The sequence below is a fragment of the Falco biarmicus genome, chromosome 4 (genome assembly GCF_023638135.1).
Source record: "Falco biarmicus isolate bFalBia1 chromosome 4, bFalBia1.pri, whole genome shotgun sequence".
Taxonomy (NCBI): domain Eukaryota; kingdom Metazoa; phylum Chordata; class Aves; order Falconiformes; family Falconidae; genus Falco; species Falco biarmicus.
This window is the reverse complement of record NC_079291.1, coordinates 66,044,081-66,064,779: the sequence shown is the minus strand read 5'-3', so window position 1 is coordinate 66,064,779 and position 20,699 is coordinate 66,044,081. Positions and strand designations below refer to the sequence as shown.

Sequence of the window (20,699 nt, the reverse complement as noted above, 5' to 3'; positions counted from 1 at the left end):
GGCCCAGCCCCGCACACCTGCCCGCCCCCGGGCCCGCCCCCGCTGCCATGGCGACGGACAGGGCCTGGCCCCGCCGCGGCTCAACGGTGCCTCCCGCCCGCTAAAGAGGACGGCGGGGGGGGGTGGTTTCTTCGCCCATCTACGGCGCGCCAGGCCCCAGCCCTCTCCCCGCGCCTCCCAGGCGGGTGCCGGTCCCAGTCCCGGTCCCGGTCCCACAGCCGGCGGACCATCACGACAGCCAGCGCACGTCGCGATTGATTCCGGCGGAAGAGGACGGCACTACTTCCGGTGCTGGCCGCGGACCCTTCCGCCCTGCGGTGCTGGGGCGTGTCTAGCCGCGGCACCTCCCGCGCTCTATGGTCCCCCCCGTTCCCAGTCTCCTCAGCGGCGGCGACCGGAGCCGGGAGCAGCGCGGCGGCGGCGGCGGGCGCGGGCCTGGGCTTGGGCCTGTCCTGCCCCGGGCCTGCCCTGCCCGCGGCCTTCGCGGCGGCCATGGAGCTGGAGGTGCCCGAGGAGGCAGAAGGCTCGGCCGTGGCGGGTGCCGGTGCCATCACCCCGGAGGCCGGCGTGGGGGGACTGGACGCGGCAGGAGGTAACGCGCTGCGAGCACCAAGCGGCCGGTACCCTCGGCCGGGCTCCCTGGCGTGTCGCCGCCCCCCGAGGCCCGCTGCCGGCCGGGCCCCGGGAGTGTGTGTCCCCGTGTCCCGTCCCCCCGAGGGCCCGGAATGGTTTAGCCCAGTTGCAACCCCCGGGGGGCGTCTGAGTGGTGCTTCCCGGCCGGGCCCCCCGTATTGTGCCTTGTATCCCCTGGGGGGGGGCTCGGAGTGGTTCAGTCCAGCCCCCCCACGCCCCCCGGAGTGTGCCATCCTCGGGGCACCGCGTGGTCCCGTCCAACTGCCGGTCCCCATCCGCCCACCCCCAACCCCACCGGGGACCCGGAGTGGTTCCGCCCCCCGGGGCTGCCGCTTGGCCAGGGACTCCCCGGGCACCGGGCGGGGGGCGCCCGGGCTAGGGCTGCCCCCTGGTTCCTGCCCCGCGGCGTCCCGAGCCGGTGCCTGCCGGGGCCGGGAGCTGCGACCCCAGCAGCAACGTGCTGGGCACGGGGCGGCCTGCCCGGCTCCGGGGCTTTCCCGCCGGCCCCCCGCCGCGGGCGGTCCCGGGGGGCTGTGGCGGTATCCTGGCCTCCGCAGGAGCGGGTCACCCCGGCCCCGGAGTACCCACTGGCCCGGCGAGTGGGATCCGCGGCCGTGTGCCCCCCTCTCGGCTGCGGGGCAGGCTGTGGTGGGGCAGGGGGGCTGCCCTGGTCGGGGGGGGGGGGGGTGCCCTGGTCCGGGGGGGGGGCAGGAGGGACAGGAGAGGGGGTGCCCTGGTCCGGGGGGGGGGCGGGAGGGACAGGAGAGGGGGTGCCCTGGTCCGGGGGGGGGGGGCGGGAGGGACAGGAGAGGGGGTGCCCTGGTCCGGGGGGGGGGGCGGGAGGGACAGGAGGGGGGGGTGCCCTGGTCCGGGGGGGGGGGGGGGGGGCGGCGGGAGGGACAGGAGGGGGGGGCGGGAGGGACAGGAGGGGGGTGCCCTGGTCCGGGGGGGGGGCCAGGAGGGACAGGAGGGGGGGTGCCCTGGTCCTGGGGGGGGGGCAGGAGGGAGGGTGCCCTGGTCCGGGGGGGGGCAGGAGGGACAGGAGGGGGGGTGCCCTGCTTCTGGGGGGAGCAGGAAGGTTGGGGGGGTGGGCCTGTCCTGCTCCTGGAGGGGAGCAGGGAGGGTCAGGGGGGAGCTGCCCTGCTCAGGGGGCTGCTGCAGCTCCCAGTGCTCCTACTGTGGTGGCGGCGAGCTGGCAAGGCCGGTTATCGGGGGTAGGGAGCCATCCCCAGCCTGGCAGCACCGCCAGGACCGAGGGATGGGGGGTTCTGGCTTGGCAGGATCAGATATGTGGGGCTGTGCACGTGCACCTGCCTCCGCTGCCTAATCATTTAGAGTTCGTTAACAACCTCAAAATTGCTAGCTTGGGTTTGGCGTGTGATCGTATAGCCCCGCTCGGTCGTTGGGTTGACATGTTCCTTTGTGGGCCTGACGTGAAGCTCCGCGGCACCTGCCTGAGCCTGGAGTTCGTTCAGCGCCTGCTATGAGGTAGACGGGTTTTGGTTGTGTTATGACAGCAACCTCCTTGTCTTCGAGCCTTTAAATGAGGATCAGTAGCTCCTCGCAAAACCAACAAATTACAGGGGAAGCTGTGATTTTCATAGATGTCATCTGCCACAGCGGGTGGGGGGGGGAGGGGGCTGGATGTAATGTGTAATTTGTGGTAAGGTGCTGAGATTTAGGAAAGTGGCAAGCTGTCTTCAGCCTCCCTGCTTCCATACCTCGGTGCTGCAAGGAAAATGGAGAGGCTGGCTGTGTGCAGCTTGCCTTCCCGGAGCCTGCTCGCAGTGTTCCCCACCCACTGCTCAGACCTCTTTTTTTTTTTTTTTTTTTTATCATTTTTTTTATTTTTTTTATTTCAGGAGTGTTCTCCCAGCACGCTGTGGTGCGGCTGGTGGGCTTCCAGCTTGTGAGGCTGAGGGAGCAAAACAGACAACCTCTTGCTGAGGAACAGTTAAAATATTGCTCGTCCTTCTGATTTCTCTGTTGCCTTTCTGTTTGCTGGGGAGGTTAGAGGCTTGTTGCTCAGGACAAGACAAGGTGGCTGTGGAAGCTGTTGCTCAGGAGGGGTTTAAGTAGGGAGTGTGTCTTCCCTTTGCAAGGAAATCTGAGGTTACAAACCCATGGGCTGTCTTACCTTCAGCTGATAGTAAAAAAGATGAAACAGAGCCAGTAATCTCACCGATGCTTTGATTTTTCGAGTCAGGTTGCTTACTCCTCACTTGGGTTGCATCCAGATTGTGTCACTTGGCCTCAGCTGCACTTGCAACTGGAGCTCCCAGGAGGGCTGGAGACAACATGCACGACGGCTAATGAGTGTTTTCTGGGAGAGAACAAAACCTGGGGGGACAGGAGGTGGCCCTCGGTGGGCTGGGCACGAAGGCATGGCTACACCAGCACACAGGGTGGGCTGTGCTGCAGGTTTGGGGTCGAGGCTGCCAGAGCACGTCAGTGTGTTCGGTGGTCCTTGCTACAGCAGGTGGGAGTGCTGGACACCAGAGCGATGTGCCTGGGAGCATGGTGGGGGGGGTGTGCCGAATGCTGCCCTGTTTTATTGACTGTTTTGCAGATGATGGTGACAAAACCCCATTTAGTACACGCAGCACTGATGCCTTCGCTGCTATTTGGGGCAGCGGTGGAGGTGGTGAAATACTCGTGAGCCACCTATACAGGTGCTTTGTGCTACTCACCTTAATGCTGGTGCTGTTGATGAAGGATTACCAACATAGCAGAAAATCTGCTCTCCGGCTCTTTGCCGGAGAGTGAGGACGTCTGTGCGTCGTGCTCTTGCTAAACGAATGTGGCAGGGTTAATCCAGACTGTGAGTCAGGTCAGCAAAGACCTTCCCCAAGCGCTCAGTAAATACCGAGAGGGGAGCCAGTCAGTCTGGTACAGGAGTAAAATGGATGGAGGAGAGGGGCTGAAAGTCAGGGAAACCTTGACAGTAGTTTGACTGAAGGCATGGAGTCTTCTGAAGGGAGCTTTTGGAAGTCTCATAATGTGCTTTGAGGGAGAAAATCTCATTTAGTGCAAGCAGCTGGGCTCATGCATGAACACACAGGCCCAATTCATCTCTTTCCGAGAACCCAGCTTTGAGGTTTTTAAAAGTTTTGTAACCGCTGTGGTTGCAAAGGGGGAGTTTCAAAATCTGATGGGTATAAATGGCAGCTGTGCCCCCTCCCTGAATCTGCACCCTCTTGCCCTGGGAAGGGGCTGCAGTAAGGGGCTGTTTGCTGTTTCTGGTGGCGATAGCAGAGCTGTTGGCAGGAGCAGAGGCGGTGTGCTGGGGCACTGTGTGCGTGCGAGCACCAGGATCATTCAAGCTGGAGAGCCCCGGCCCTCAAAACAGCTGGGTGAGGAGAGGGCACGTTGCTATCCCTCTACCTGGATGCAGCCTGGAGACAGAGGGTCTGGAAACCTTAAATTATTGAAGAACTGTTGATACAAAACTGATGGCAAAGCTGGTCTCCACCATCTCCTTGCAAAGGTGGAAATTCTCAGTTTGATGGGGTATTCAGGTTGACATCCAATTTATTTCCATTTCTCATCTCTCCCATTTTATGGTTTGCAGTCTGCCTATCATTTATGGGTTTGAGCCTGGGCAGAAACTTCCCATGTGTTCTTCAGGGTTGAATTCCTCGGCTTGAGGGAGCTGAAATGATTTAGTAAGTATTTATCTCTTGTTCAACAGCTGTCTCGCTGTACCCGGAGCTGGAGATGGCAAAGTGGAGATCCTGGCCCCAGCTGCTGGTGCTGAGCGTGCTGGATGCTGGCAGCACCTGTAAGGCCATCTGAAACAAGCACTGGGAGAGTGTTGATTGTGACAGAGGAAGAACGGTATTGCAGCTCTTCCCACTTTGAAGTGACTTTTGAAGGGTTGCTGGAAGCAATTTTTTCAGTGAGCAGATTAGAGATAAGAGAAGAATTCCACCCTGTAGGGCACAAGCAGCTCAATCCATACCAACGTGATGGAGAGGGAAATTGGAGAGAGCTTATCAGCTTGAGGAAAAATCAAATGTAAACATCATCCCCAGCATGATTATGGTTCACAGCTTAGTTGGATGTCACATGTCTCTTTCCCGTGAAACGGTGCTAGCGAAGATGATTACAGAGGGAGTCAGTCAGGCAAAAACAGGCAGAAAAGCACCCCGCGCCTTGAACTTCTAAAGACCCTGCAGTTACTTCACAGTCAATAAGTCACAGCTCAGCTGCAGGGAAGGAGGAGGGCAATGAAAATAGAATTCAGGCTGCTCTGGCAAATTAATTGTCCTTTAAGATATGAATCGGCTGGAAACAAATCGGGAAGCTGGGATTATTTGGCCTGGGAGCTGTGAAGGGCAGTATTGGTGCGGCAGGGAGATCTGGGCACTGCCCCGAAGGATGTTGCGCCCGTCCATATCGGTGTCAGGACAGGCTGGAGAATGAATCCCGGAGAACCCAGGACAAAGAATGATTAATTTGATTTTCGTTAACTAGCATTTGGCATTGACCTGTATATAATAGCCTGTTATATCGCTGCTGGATCTGCGGCTGGCAAAGCTGCTGCTGCCGCATCCCACTTGGGAAGCTTGCTGGGCCTCTCCAGGGGGGCTCCTCAGGGGATGGCCTGAGTGGGTTCAGGATGAGCAGTGCATAACTTGGGAACGATTGCTGATTTGCTGACATGCCCATTATGGGCTCTGGCCAGATGCACAATCTTATTAAATATGATTTTCCCATATAAGGTGGTTGCAGCTTGAAAAGCAGCAGCAGGAATTCCGGTGCTTGCTTTTTTCATGAACACATCTTTCAATCACAGCCAGTCAAGCCCAAAAATAGGTCTGCTGAGGCTGGGCAATCCTGTGACAAAGGCTCAGAGAGCCCTTCTCATCGCACACTTACATCTTTGTCACTTTTGATTATTCCCATCCATCTTTTGGGGCTGCCAAGCATCTTCCTGTAGACCGGGATTCATATGTAGAAGCCTGGCCGGCGCCTTGCTCCTGACATGGATGTGATACCCACGTGCTCTCTGGGACCTTACCAGCATGAGATCAGTTCCCACGTGTGCATGTGGGAACTGCAGGTGTTATTTGGGTATAATTAACTTGCAACTCACCAGTCAGAAAATGTTGCACCTTTTGCACGGCGCTGGGGACTGTCAGAAGTGGAGTCGGAGCGGGAAGTGTTAGCTGACTCCCAGCGCAAGGAGGATTTGGCTGTGCTTAGGTGGGAATGCCCTTCAGCAGGCTGCTTTGCACGCTCTGCTCCCACCAGCAGCGCAGGGACGGAGCTGCTGGTCATGTCACTCGTGGGAGATGCTCTCTCTCGCAGCCTGGCTGTACGAAGGCAGGAGCCAAAGCAGGTCCTGCCCTCCCCAGATGGTCTGATCCTGTGGGTGCACCCCCCTGATCTCCCCCAGAGCCTGCGGGGGAGCTGGCAGGAGCAGCAGGTATTATCGGAGCAGGCTGCCAGTTTTGAGGCATGCTCTATAGATTCTGGAAAGTTTAAAGCGGAGGCCTTGGCACCTCCTTTTCTCGAAGATGCATGTGTGGGGTGCAGGGTGACAGTGTCTGTTTTAACTCAAAAATAGCAGCAGAACAGTAGAAGAAGGCCTAGGGTGGAGGTTTTTTGTTTCCCCGTTAAGTCTTTAGAGGTCTCTAACCAAAATTTCTTGATAGCCCCCTTTAAATTTAATTTGTTTAATATCCCAGTTGACAGTGTCGCTTTCCTTCAGCTATCTCCCAAGCTGTTGCCTTCTAGGCCTACAAAGCTGGGTCGCCTTGTGAATGTGCCCAAGAACAGAACTGCACGTTGGACTGGATGTCTGTGATCACATTTGTGGGGCCGGGCAGCGGGTGTTTTTAAAGCATGACACAGGTGCAAAGCTCTAGCTGTTTGGTGTGGGTTCCCAATAAGCAGCTGCTATTGGGGCAATATCTCTGTGTGGGATTTTGCCGTTTCTAAATCCATCTGCGGCTGGTGCAGAAACTCAAAGGAGCAAAATATTGTCGTTTTCTATAAGTCTTTGGCAAAGCAGAATTCCTGGCACAAGCACCCTCTCTGTGTTTGCTGCCTACTGATGGTGCACCGATCTGTGTTCGACCAACAAGCAAGTGCAGCCACTTGTGTTTTCCTCCAACTGGGAGGATGCTGTAATGAAAACAGGTGCTGTGCTGAGCCCCTGCACAGGGCTGCCCTCCCGTTCCGCTGCGTGAATGCGCTCGTGGCAATGAGACAACAGGAGCGTAGCAGAAAGGTAAATCAAGGCACTGCGAGGGGCTGGAAACAAAAGGCCGTTGGATGCTGAAATGAAAGAACAAAAGCGCAGGAAAGAAGAGGGTCACGTACAAAAGCTGAACCGATGGCCTGTGTGAAGTGAGTTTGGTCTTGATCCTGATCAGTCCTGACCTTCTCAGCAGAGCAGCCCAGCGTTGCTCACCTCCCCGCCTGGGGAGCTGCGTGCAGAAAGGAAAAGCGTCTGCTGGCTTTCCCAGGCTCTTCACCTCCTCTCCAGATAACTAGCAGGCTGAGTTCCTGCAAGGGGAGCCCGGCCTCTCCAGGCGGCTCTATGAGAGCCAACGATAATAAGGTAACAGGGTTTTTTTCTTCTTTAGCTAGGTCTTAGAAATTCTCCGTTCCTAAGCAGCCTGGCACTTGTTTGTTTGAGTTCTTCAGTGTGCCAGTAGCTGAGTTAACCTCAGGACTTTCTGGGAAACGTTTTCTGTAATTAAAAAGCTAAAAGTGATCAGAGCAGCTTTTCTGTCACTTCATCTCTTCTCACCCACATATTTAAGCAGAAAATGCTGTCAACTTCTAATTAAGCGTCGTCTTCTTCCATCATGTGTTCTTGTGGCTTCCCCAGCGTACGTGTGGGTTTTTGCACTGGCTTGCGGTGAATAACCCAGGCTGAGTCAGAGTACGTGCTGCAGTGGCGAGGAAATCTGGAAGCTTCACTGTGTTCACAGCCTGTCCGATGCTGCTGGTCACTGCTAACCGTGACTTGTTGCGTCATCCCACAGCTCTAGGGGGAAGCTGTGAGCTTTCCACCATATGAGTTAGCCCCTTTGCTTCTCTCCCAGCTTTCTTTGGATACAGCCAAACCACCGCTTTTCCCTAGTTCTGTTTAAAAAAAACCAAAGGCCTACAACTAGCGAGTCAGTGTGTAATGTAAAGGGTTCTCTTAAATACTTTAACACAGAAACAGGCTGGAATAATTGATACGTGAAGAATAGCAGCATTATTTTGTAGCGTGGCGACTGTGTACGCTGTACAGTTGCATCTCTGGCAAATGACTGTCAGAAGAGCTGTCCCCCTGGATAATTGCACGGCTTTGCAGCCATCAGATCTGGGGTTGCAGAAAACAAACCTCACAATGCCCAATCACTGCCTGTATGGTTTGCATTCTGCGCGAGGAGTTTGAAACATTTTGCAGACTCATCGAGGGGGCACAGTCCTCATCTTCTCTGTAATTAGCAGAATCTGCATGTTCTCTTTGCAGAAATTGCTGTTGGAGAGGGAGGGAAAGATTTCCCGGGAGAAAGGAGAAGTTGGAAACCGGCTGTTTGCTTCTCTGGCATCTACACCGTGGCAGAGCTGCCTGTTGTGTGAGTAGCAGCTGGAAAGGAAGGGCCCATGTTCCGATAGCCCACCTGGAGCTGCTGCTGCCGCACAAGGCGCTCCTTGATGTGACAAAGGAAACTGGGTCACAGCCCGGGGTTTGTCACAAGACCAACCTGGGCAGGTCCACCGCTGCTTCTGAAAGGGCCTGGAGATTATCTGGGCATGGGAACACCACATGGAACAAGTTCATGCCTTTGTTCTGTGTGAAATAGCTCAGTCTCCTGAACTCAGAGGAATTAGTGGATTGTAAAACAAGGGCAGCTTTGCCTTGTTTGCAGTCATTAAAATGTGGTGGCATGCTGTTGGGACAGCACTGTTAGTGACGTGGGCTGGTGCAGAGCTTGGTACCGGTCAAACTCCAAGTAGCTCAAATGCAGCTTTTTGCTTTACTGCGTAACATTAAATCTGTCCCAGCCATGCAGGGCAATGATGCTTAATTCGGCTTCTGCCTTGTTCTCCGGATGCCACTGTTAAGGTTTTACTGCTTCTGCGTTCCAGATTTGCAGTGGTCCCGTCGGTGCCTGTGGTTGCTGTTGCCGAGTGATGCTCTTGCATGGGGCTTGATGGCTGCTGCAAAATTAGTTCTGCAAAATTAGATCTTTGAGGGTCCATGTGGCCACAGTAGTTGATAACTCTTACACTTAAATTTGGCGATGCTCTCTCTGAAGCTCTGTCAAACTACTGACTCTTCATCTTCTCTGCGTTCCTCTACCATGGTAGACACCTCCTCATTTTTTCTCCAAGAGATCTGGGAGTGCTTCGACCTTAACCAGCACTGAGCTCCCAGAGGAAAGGCAGCTCACCAGCAGAGGAAGGGGAGTGCTGGGCTGGGAGCCAACCAGGTCCCAACTCTTTCACTGAATTTAGTAATTCAGACTAATTCCCCAGCTGTTTCATGTTTTTTCCGTAGGAGGCAAAGAGATCTGCTGCTTTTTGAGACCGGGTAGCTGAGTTCATGCAGTCATTTGGCAGGGATGGTGTTGGAAGCCTGTCCTTAATGTGACTCAAGCTCTGGGCGCATTGGGATGCTGCCCTTCAAAATGGGTGTCTTGAATGTGTCGGGCCATGCTGGTGACAGTGTTATGATTCTGTAAGAGGATAATTAGTCAGGATTATTTTGCCCTTTCATTTGGTGCCTGGCAAGATGTTATTTAAATTGGTGGTTATACTTTCCTTCCCCTTGGAGTTTGCCATTCTCAGTTGCTTAGTTAAAAGTAAGTTGAAGTCCAGATCTCCAGTAGCTGAGACCTGATGGAGGGCTAACACTAAAAACACATGTAATCTCCATTAAAATATCCATTTGCATCTCTTCTGAGTTCAAGTTTGATGCACAAACTTACTTTCTGCCTCCCCGGTTAAGGCTGGATGCGCTCCACCTGTGTGTGTGCCACCTGAGCAGAGGGTGTCTTGCTCAACCTCATGTGGGGCAGGAAGGATGGGGAGGAGTGAGGTAGGTAGAATAAAAGCGATGCTACCTTATGTTTAAAGCAGGAGTAATGTAGGTCATCTTAATCTGCTCTCCCTCCTCCCCTTCTGCAGGACGGGAGAGTCCCAGCCACATGTGCTGCAGGGTGACAGTGAGCTGGGACAGTCTTTTGTTTTGCTTTCTACCTTCGGAGCATTTTGTCATCTTGGCAGGCTTTTCTACTAGCTTACTACCTACAACCCCCCCACCCCCCTCCAAAAAAAATCTCTCCAGCAGTAGAGCAGAATAGTCTTGTTTCCGTGCATGAAACGAACGTCTTCAGGCTGTTCCCAATTATTTTTTTAGGGTGGAATTCCTGATTTGTGGGTGGAACTGATTTTGTTTAAAGGGCAGGTTAACAGCATCCTTCTGAGCTCTTGGATATTTATTTACTTGGGGTTTCTCCAGTTGAAATTGAGCACCAGTGCAGTTACAGTTACTGTGTGAATGCCTGTGTAAACACCTTTCTCGTGCTAGTCCTTTCAGCCCTGCAGTGATTAGGGTTTGGTTCAAGAAGGGCTGCATATGGATTTTCATCTTTGATTCAGGGCTGTATGAGCCCTGGTAATTAAGGCCTCTTGGCACCAATTTAAGCAACTTGAGCGTTGGGAACAATTTTGGTTGGCGCATCAATACAGCTCACAAAGGGTTTGGAGCACTCGAGAAATATTTTTACGTAATTGGCAAGTTTTGAGAGATGTTTGTGAAATCTTTCCGAAGCTTAAGATGCATCTTCAAAGTAGTGCAGGGCTCGTGGCAGGCTGTGGTCCTTTCAAACGGCTGATCTTACCAATGTGCATGTCGGTGATGGAAACGCTGGCAGCAGCGTGTACCGCTGGTTTGCTGTGTCGATGCAGTCAGTAAGATCTTCGGAGGTTACAGCAGCTCTGAGGTGAGATACGGCTGGTTTTCTGCTTTTGGAGCCTGCTGAAGTGGGTCAGCTTCTGGCCGCCCAGGAGCTGGCAGCCTAGCTTCAGCTAAGTCTTGTCTCAGATGTCCATTGATTTTACTTCAAGGTCCTGAAGATCTGAGGGGATTGAAGAAAAACCTTCAGGCTTGGCGTAAGGCCTAGAAACACAAGTTTCCATTTTACGAAGTAAAATGAAGGTGAGATGCGCTGGAGTCTCCCCCTGCCATCGGCTGGATGGCCTGGTTTCTTCCTGCCTGGCTCTTTTTCTGGAGTTGGGAACTGAAGTTAAAGCTGATGGCGTTTACCATGCTAGATGTGCGGAGAGGGAAGGCTAACGCGCGGCGGAAGTGATGGTATTTTGCTAATTGCTCTAAAAAGGCGGGGAGAATTTGCCTCTGTCTTAATGTTTGCTTGTGTTTGGTGCTTTCTGTGACCTGGCAGTAGGGCAAGCAAAATATTACCGGAGTCTCTAGTGTGGGCAGGATGCTGTGACTGATGACAGAGATGCTGCGGTAGCTTTCTTCCTATCGTCTCTCTGCACATCTGACTGTTCGAAGTTTGTGGATTTTTAAAGACAAAATTGTCCATTACTGCATTTTTCTCAGAGGGAGGCAGCTGGCTAAAATCATCATCTGGCTGAGTGCTCCTTCCCTGAATGTGTGCCTGATGGCACTTCGTGCAGTCAGGCACTCTGCTTAGATGCTGATGTGCAACTTGGTTCTCTCTGATTTCTTGATTTCACAGTTTCTGTCCGTGCAGCCGGTTCCGCAGCATGCGCATCCCCACGCCGAGAGGAAGGGGTAATGTGCTCACAAGTGCTACACGCTGCCGAGAGGGCAGATGTAATACCTGAAACCACTTGTCTTCTCTTTAAATGTCACTTTTAAATGGGTGTCATCTTTAAAATGGCAGTTTTCTTTTCTGTATGTATTCAGTGCTGCTCTTGCCATCTGTCTGGATGCGTGTTGACGGGGGCAGCGTACAAAACAGCATAGAATTTGCTGGCAGATATGCAAACTATAGAGATGTAAAATAGGCCCTAACTTCAAAGCTGGAACAAAGACAGCAGAAAATTATACAGTCTTGAAGCTGCACTTGTCAACATTAAATGACATGCTCTTCAGTTACAGGGCAAACACTTGCCTAGGTGGAATCCAGAAATAAGGCAAAGTTTTTCAGTTTGGCCTAACAGGTGGTGATTATTTGTAGATTTAAATAATTTAGCACATGTTATGGGGTAATTTTTGTGTTGGTAAGGACTGTTTGTTCAGCGATCAGAACTGAAATCTGGAAGGCTAACAATTGCCTTTGCTAAATTTACTACTATTTTTTTTTTCCCTGTAATGCCAGCTTATGTTACAAGATAATTAAGTTTTTCTAGGGGGTGCATGTTGTGCTGCATTTTGTGGCTTTTGATATGCATACTGTTGTTTGGTTTTGGGTTTGTTTTTTTTAATTCCAGGATGCTTCCTCTCAAACCGGCATCTCTTCAGGTTTAAATTAATGTTGATGGAAGAGAAATGATGACATAGTCTTTCTCTACCTTAGCCTCAGAGGGCTGGATGTTTGTTTTCATTTTGATATTAAGTAGGAGTCACTGGTGGATTGTCCCAGATAGTCAATCTTTTGAGATAGAGGCTTCTAAACTCGTAATGCCAGAAAATACTTATTAAAGGAGATGAGAAACTGAAGGAGTGAACGTCCTGAAACTGCTAATTGCTTCTGTGCGGACTGGCCCCGTGCGTTTCCACTGTATAATTGCAGTCTTTACTGTAGCTCCCTTGCAGAGCCTTGAGGTCCTGATAAACATGAGTCTGTCTTTAAAATGAAGCAAAAAGACTGTACTTTGTCAGACAAGACAGTTACTTTCCGGTTAAAGACAGCAATTGTCTTATCTGTTGCACTTTGGTATAATAAACCAGGTTGTCCCTCATATGCCAGATGCAGAGCTGGCCAATATAGGCTGGTATTAAACTGAAGACCCTCCCGAGATGAAATTCTTCATCTTCAAATGGTGGTGGACTGCTTGTAAGGGCTGTCAGCCTCGAAGGACGCGGTAATGGGGGAGGAACTTCATTTAATACATGCAAGGTCTGGTTTTGTATCGGTAGGATGGCAATGCTTGAGCTTCCACAAGGTATTGAGATGTAAGGTTTAGAATTGATCTCAGAGAGATGCTATGGCTTCCTTAATTCCCAGATTTTAAAACACAAAGATTGGTTTTATTGTGAATCTTTTCTGTAAACTGAAAACTAGGAGCCCAGGACATGCTGGTGACTTCCAGCTTAAGAGCAAACTGCAGCGCAGAGAAACAAGATGGATTTTTACAGTATCTGAAGAAATGACATTTAAATGCAGGTTTTCCTGTGAGGTGGGGTGAAAAACAATCTGTAAGGGTGAGGTGGGGTGAAAAACGACTTAATCCAAGGCCTGTGGGAGGGAGGTGTAAGATGTGCCTGAATGGCAGCTGCTCATCTGAAGGGAAAAGGAATATGTTACAGGCAGAAGTGGCAATTGCTGCTTGTTACTTAATGTTTTATATTAGAGCTCCTGCTTTTGGTTGCTCTGACTTGCCAAGATAATGGTCTCCAAAAGTCCTTTGCCTTACTTTAAGTTCTGGCCAAACCAATGAGCCCATTTTGGCGAAGAGGAAGCCAGGAGGTATTGCACCATCCAAAACTTCAGAGCTTGGCCAGGTCGATCTTAAATGGCATCTCAGTACGTGCAGGATGGTTCTTCTTCATCAGACCTGCCTTTTTTTCTTTCCATGGAAAGCCATCAGTACCTGACTACCCTGAGCCTTCCATTTTGCTGTGTTTTGTGAAAATAACTCACCCGTTAAGATCTTCCTGGCCTCACTGGTGGGGCTGGAGGAACCCCACCGCTTGGTGGGTACAGGCCTATAGGCTCAAGCCATCTGGCCTGGAGGATTACTGGGTTGGGAGCCAGGGAATGTAGAGTTCAAGCCATGGGACTTCCCATGTCAGCCCTGTGTGTCTTGTATTCCCCACTGAGAGCTGTCCCATAGCTGTTGGCCAGTGTTACCGCACGCTTCTGTCTCCCTTCCTCCCACCCCACAACGCGTGCCAGCGTCCTAAAACACAGCACCGGCAGCTACCAGCCGAGCTGGGAGGGAAAACCTGACTGAGAGGCTGGGTTGTCCTCCTGGGGATGCTTTTTGGAGTGAATGTCTGATGTTCACATCCCTGGCTGTGGCTTCTTTTTCTCTCCAAAGGCAGGAGCACGTTGATGCTGTCCCCCACCTCCTCTGCAAGTCAGTGGCAGTGTAAGTTGGGCTGGTCCAGCCTTGTAGTGTTACGGTTCAGGGGAACTACATTGTTTCTGGTTTTATTAAAGTCTTGGCAAACAGGAATAAAGGTCCTGTGAGATTCTTCTCTGTTCTATCCAGAAATGCTGGACGGAAATTCATTCAGTGTTGCTGTCTTGAATTACTTTGTATTGTACCTGTTCTTCAGAAGCCATCCCTGGTTTTTCCTTGTGTCGGGCAGATGCTGAATAAAGCCCTGAGAAGGGCTCAGGAGTTAAGTTGCTCGTGGTTCAGGGCTCCGTTTTAGGACCTGCGAGACCAGAAGTCACTCCCAGTTACATAGTTACACCAGTGCATGTGTACGAGCCATGTGGCCAGCCAGACCGGGCTCTTCCCGAGGTTGTCCCTGGTCCTCGCAGCCCGATGTTCTTCAGCTGCAGCTTTCTGTGTTCCTTGTGTGCCTTTCCTCCTCCACCCTCTCACCGGAGCAGGGCTGCTCCGCAACCCACAGCCCAGGAGCAGGGGGCTCGGGAGCGAGGTGGCCCAGCTGGCTGTGGCTCAGCTCCATGGGAACTTGTTTTCTTTCACCTCGTACAGCCTGCTGTCAAACACATCCTAGAAGCCACAAAGTCGCTTCAGAAGGACCTTGACCACTCCGATATCCCACACAAGTGATGTAAATGCAGGATACAAAGGGTAAGTGCGATGCTTGCCCGGTGAGTGACTCAGCAGTGACTGTGGGCTCCATTCTGAATCCCGAACAGTGGTGCTGCTTGCAGAGGGGCTCACGGCTGAACTAGGTATGGAACGTGTGCGGCAGCCACTCGGAAAACTGCTAGAAACCTGGTGTCCTCAGCACCCAGTGTGCCTTCGGGAGTCTGGGGATAACCAGTCCCTTGGTTCTGCCTGCGCAGCACTCTGGGACCCTTAAATGCTGCTTGGAATTTTGCTCTTTGTTCTTTTGCATCTTTAGTTTGTACACATACCTGTACGGAGCCTGGAGCAGAGCTTGTTCCTAAATTATTCCTAAATAAATGGACATAGCTGCAGTTGGCTAAACAGAAGTAATAAATGCCTGGCTCAGCCGCCAGTGAAAATCCTCCAGGCTGGGCTGGAGAAGCTGCTTTACTGACCTCGCTTTTGAGAAAGCTGCAGATCTGTGCCAGAAAGAGCCTGGCCTTCAGGTTGTGGTTACCTGTGTTGGAGGAGGCTGGCCATGATCATCACTGTAATGCAACTGAAACATCCTTGTAGCCCAGCACAGGCACTGGGCTACCTCTATGTGTCTCACCTGTTTGTATTTCCTACTAATTTAAAAGTGGGTTTAAAAATTTCATTATTTTTTAGGTAACTTATTTTCAGCTGATAGCTGAGTCACTAGCTGTTGTGCTACAGCCAGGATCCCAGGGAGAGAAGAGTCTACTTGCTGAAAGTTTAGAGTTACGATTTTTGGCAGCACACTTCATCTTTTGAGCTTGTTCTTCTGTGGCTTGTTTTGTTCCATCTGTTCAGGTGCCTTTGTTAGAGCAGAGCAGGAGCACCCGACCGAAACGCTGTAGTCACAGAGAGCAGAAGTGGCCTTAATAAGGCTGATGGGAAAAGAACATGGTGGTGAGCAATAATTGAAATTTATTCTTAACCTACAGCACCCCATGCCTTGTGGCAGTAGCTTTTGCCCTAGAGGCTCTTCTTCAGTCTCACTGGTCTGTCTGGAGCTGCTGCAGATTTTTGCTGACAGAGCCCTGATGGAGGAGAGGAGGACTGGAGGCTTGTCCCCCTCCCGGGTACCAGCCCCACTGGTCTGGGGGGGAGAGGAGGGAGAGGATCCACCTAGAGGATCTGCAGTAGCTGGAGCGGATTAAGCGGAGCTTGCTCCTAAAGAGCTGGACAGCCCTCACTGTTGCCTTGTAGGTTTAGATGGATTGTGTGGAATCTGTGATGCCTGTGCAGGCAGCGTGGGTGGCAGGGTGCTCTGGTGATGGCAGGGGACAGACTGATGGCAAGCAGCAAAACACCAGCCAGACCTGGCCTTCTGCCCATGTGTGAGTCGGGGAAGTTAGTTCTGACTGAGGCCAAGAAATCTCTGATAGCCTGGTGCCTAACGAGTACAGGTGAGATGTGCATGCAGGCTGTAGAGCTTGAATTTCCAGTTGTTAACAGCAGCAAAAGCTTCAGTTTATTTAGAAGTAGATCTGTTGAACAAAGATGTATCACTGTCCGCTTTTCCTATCGTGTCTTTTTAACCACGTGTTTCCAGTCAGCCCTGGAGGGTGTGCTCTTTGAGGGCTCTATCACAAACCCACGCTCTCAAAACAGGTCCAGAAATTCAACCTGATGCTTTTGCTTCAACGGCTGTTGTTGAAACAGAAGATACAGATGTGCCCCGCCTCCTCTCCCACCCAGACTGTCCTCAGTATTGTGGTACAAATGAATCTCTACGTATGTTTGCGTGTTGCAGTGTTGTCAGCAGCACCCATGGCAACCTGGAAGTGTTTTGTGAAGGCAAGTTTACTCAACCTGATGCGAGCAGCCTGGCAAAGGGACTTTATATCTAGTGACGCATGTTATACGCGACCCCATTCTGAAATCCCCTTTCAAGTCTTCAGTTGTTTGAGCACCCTTGGAAAATCTCTGTCAAGCGACATTAGCAAGAGCGGAATTAAGTCTTAGCGGATTTAGCCGAGCAGCTTTGGCTACGGAGTAAATCAGGAAATACCCCCCTCATTAAAAATCCAGGTGCATCTTCAGGATGACTTGTGAAGGGGTGGCCTGCAGACAAAACAACTGTTTTCCCTTTGGAGATTGCTGTTGGTTGGGGTGCTGAGCTCCCACAGTTTTAAAGTTGTGCTTACTGCGGTAACTGCTGTATGTCCTGGTCTTGTGGCAGGTGGGTATTGTGAAACTTCAAGGTAGATTTCTTTACCTGTTGTGACTGGAGCAACTGGACTTCAACATGTCTTTTAGAAGGTCAGCAAATGGAAAATATCAGGGAGGTGGATATCTTTTTTGAGTTGCATTCTTCTATTTTAATGTAGTTTAGCCTGAGAATAATTCTTGACAGCGAGTGAGTGAGGAAAGTAAGCTCTTGTCAAGTAACAGCTGTAGGAAGACAGTTTTAAATGGTGGGAACTATAAACAGACCCATCCCTCCTGGATCGGAGGTGCTGACTGGAACTCTCTGTGAGAAAGGGCTGAGAGAGAAAGTAGGGGGAATAGTTTGTCGTTTGTCTCACAGAGTGCTGGACTGCAAGCTGTGTATCTGCTGTGCTGCTCCGATCAGCAGCTTGAAGGATTTCTTTGATTTGCCAGTGCTCTACCGAGATGGCTTGAGATCCTTTGGAGAGGCACGCAGACGAGCAACGTTGTAAAGGGAACCAAGCTGATGTGTAAAGGCATCCTCCTGTTCTCTCGTTAAAGGGGTTTTGCCCTCTCAGTAACAAGAAGCTGATTATCAACTTAGGAGGTTTTGAAATGGGCTGCAGTGAAGTTACCCTTGTTCCAAGCACCAGTTCCTTGTCCTGTGCCTGGTCTGGTAGCAGCCTTGCAGAGACGGCGAGTAGCAAAGGGAGCCCACGAAGGTCAGATGGTGAAGAGCCTCCAGCAGCGCTAATCCCTACCTGACCAGGAGGTGCTGAGGTCTGACATTAAGCCTCGTGCAGCTAAAGCACTGAGCCGTGCCACACTGCAAACCTGGTGTATTTGGGGCAGGATAACTGCTCTGGCAAGCAGCGTATAACCTCGGATTAGTCAGCTTGTGCTTTTCCCTCTGTTAGTGGCACTTGGAGAATAGCATAATGGTGGATGCAGCTGAGCATCCTTTCCCTGCGTTGAAGTGCTGAATGCTGCTTCTAGGCAGGGGCCTGCAGGCAGGGAGATAGCGATGCTCAGGAAACAAAGGAGGGAAGTGAATTCTGGACCAAGCCTTCGCTTCTCTGACATGGGGTTGGGAAATGGCTCTCTGGGACCTTGTGGCAGCTGAAAACTCCATCTGAACACACACAAAGAGTCCCAAGGGCGGCCTGAGGTCATTCACTACATTCAGGTCCCCGATGTTTTTGCAGAAAAAGGCAACAGGAGGTTCTCTGTCTCCCCGCTGTTGAACTACAGCTCTCCCAGCAGCCAGGAGATGCTCTAGGGGGTGGTGTCCGTGGGTTGGGACCTGCTAGGGGATGCAAAGCTTATCCTACCCCTGAGCAAAGGGAAGGGGGCAAGTGGACGTTGCCCTTGCTCTTCTGGATGATCGTGAATAATGTGACTTCAAAGCCCTTCAACCTTTTATGGCCTTGCTCTAAATTGGTGGTGTGGTTTTAATGCGGTGCCGCTGTGCCTGGATGTCGTCACAGGCGCAGAGAGCTGGCTCTGTCCTGGAGAGGTTACGCTTCCTGCCGCGATGTTTGCTGCCTCTAATTAATCCTAATCAACCTTTGCTGTGAATTCTTGTAGACAGATTTGGACTCGAAGGTTGTAATAAAGAGAGAAGCCGGAGGCTAGGAAGAGGCTGGCGTCCCCAACGCCGCTGCCGGGGTGCCTGACCTTGCCAGTGTCTCGGCTGCCCTGGACGTGCCGGGGAGCGTGTGTTGTTCCACTCCGCAATCCTCCTGTGACCGGCAGCGTGGAAGGGAGCAGGAACACTGTGTTCAGATAAGACTGCACCTTCCCCATCTAGCAGATGTTCGCCTGAACATCCCACTGGATTGCATAATTACAGAGTTGAACGTGGAGCTGAGCGGGCTGCAGCCCTTTCCGCTGCTGGGTGTCAGCTATTGTGTGCTCCTCTTGATGAGATTTTTGGTTTGCTTTTTTGTTGGCTCTGTCGCATGGTTCAGGCTAGGCACTCCAAAACTGTCCTTTTTTTATTTTATTTTTTTCTACGTGCAGCTGATCCAAGACAAGAAAACAAATCAGTTCTTTTTAAATTTCATTTCCCTGGTCTTGTCCTGCTCATTCCTCACTGTAATTGGGCTTCGGTGCTGTAAGCGCTTTTCGGGTTTTCTGGTGAGTTGTCAAGGAAACGTTTTAGCATGGTATGTCCTGGCTCAGCAGCGTGGCTCCCCGAGGAGGGATGCACCGGGGATGAAATCCGCACCTGCAGCTGAGGGAGGAATTTGTTAACTCCCTGCCTGCATCTTCAGCTTCTGCCCTGCCTCCTGAGCTGGGATAAACAGATTTATTTCTGAGGCAGAAAGATTTTCTTGAGGGGGGCACCCCCACCCCCCAATAACTGCAAATAAAATAGGCTGGTAGGTGCCTTTACTGCAGAATCATCCTGTTCTGGCGGTCCCTGGCCGCGGTGGTGTTCCGTAAGCTGGATGCTTTGAGCGGTCCTGGCTGGGATGTATAATGCAGGGCTTAAATCGTCTGATCCCTGGCAGGGTGCTGGCAAGGGAGCAGCTGCTGGGGCTTGGGGTTTGGAAGCCTGGAGGGAGTGGCTGGGGCAGGACTGGCTGTGGGGCTCACTGCGGGTTTGGGGCACGCTGGGGGGCTTCCTGCCGCCCACCCACCTTGTTTGATGGAAGAGCTGGTGTAGATGGAAACTGCCCGGGTTGGAAAGGAGGGAGTGAGCTGTGTCACTGCTGAGGAGGTATCAGAGCAGTGCCCTGAGGCCCCGTCCTACCTCGCTGGTACATTAAGCTCTCCTTTAATTTGTACAAGCCATGCCGTTCCTTTCCCTAACGACTTTATGCTCAAGTAAACAAGACCAAAGCCATGGGGAAGAGAGTGCAGCAGATGAAGTTGGTGCAGATCATGGTTGGCAAATGTCATCTTCCCTCCACAAAGTGGAGGTGGTTCCTGCATGCTTGAAACGGCAAAAGGAGGCACGGAGCTGGTGTGGGCGGCGAGCAGGAGCAGAGGACAGGGATCAGAGCAGGGCAGCCAAGGTGGAATTAAATGGGATTACTTATCTCTGGCCGCTCCTGGTAGTCCGGTCTGAATAGTGCCTGGCGCAGCCAGCATTTCTGTGTCTGCAAATAACTGATGGACTTTGGATGGTGACTGAACTGTCCTGAGGAATGTGGAGCTACCTGTGCTGCAGGAGCCTTGGAGCAGGGTCTCTCTTCCCCCTTGCCATGCTTATCCGTAGGGATGGAGCGAGGCGGGCTAACCGGTGTGGGGAGAGTTCAGGCTGCCTTCAGCCAGCGCAATTTTGGCATAGATGATCCCTGAAATCATTCAGTGGGTCAGCAAGTATTCTAGGGGAAAATGGATAAATTTTGGTATCAAAGCTACTGGTAGCACGTAGATTCTATGTAACAAGGAGAATTTAGCTCAAATTGCTTTGTTTTCATATTGTTTCTACAAGGTCTCCGCTGGCAGCAGCAGCTGTCCGTGCCCAGGGTCGGCTACAGCTCTTTCTGTCGAGAGATGCTGCATTTAAGGGGGAGGGGGGGAAGCCCAAAGTTTTTATTTAGTATTCTGGCTTACTTGATGTTTCTCTTATAGGAAGAAAATGTTTTTAATGCTCAGAAGTAGGTCACCCTGGGTGCCTGGGAGGAGCAGGTTGTAAATAGCTGCCTTCTCCAGGAGGTTGCTGAGAGTCTGGCTTCTGCTCCATGTCATGTCCCTTCCTCTCTGACTGCCCTGGGCTGCCCCATCCTGCGAGCCGGGAGCTGAAGCCACACGTTTTGAGTGCAAGAAGAAATTCAGAGGCTGCTTTCTGCCTTTTCCTTTTGCTAGGGGCTGATGCTCGTGCCCCCTCCTCGGGAAGCCCCGGCTGGCTGCCTGTGCTAGCTCAGATGCTGCTTCTCAGCTGAGATGTGTTTTCTGGCATCTCTTGAATTGCCTCCCTCCCCTTTAATTTTACCTTTTTTTTTATCAGCAGT

General features: G+C 51.9%; 1 protein-coding gene across 15 annotated transcripts in view; it reads left to right on the top strand.

Annotated features, from left to right (window-relative positions):
* The first annotated feature begins 309 nt into the window (after positions 1–309).
* PIP5K1C (phosphatidylinositol-4-phosphate 5-kinase type 1 gamma) overlaps positions 310–20,699 on the top strand; it is a 47,136-nt gene continuing 26,746 nt past the window's right edge. For 14 of the 15 annotated variants that reach the window (XR_008821304.1, XM_056335217.1, XM_056335216.1 and 11 more), the window contains exon 1: positions 354–592. Coding sequence is in view for 14 of the 15 variants with exons in the window: in XM_056335217.1 (XP_056191192.1) it covers positions 493–592 (100 nt within the window). In the remaining variant the exon portion in view is untranslated. Of the gene's footprint in view, positions 593–20,699 lie in introns of all 15 variants that reach the window. The other variant, XM_056335221.1, reaches the window with a different exon arrangement.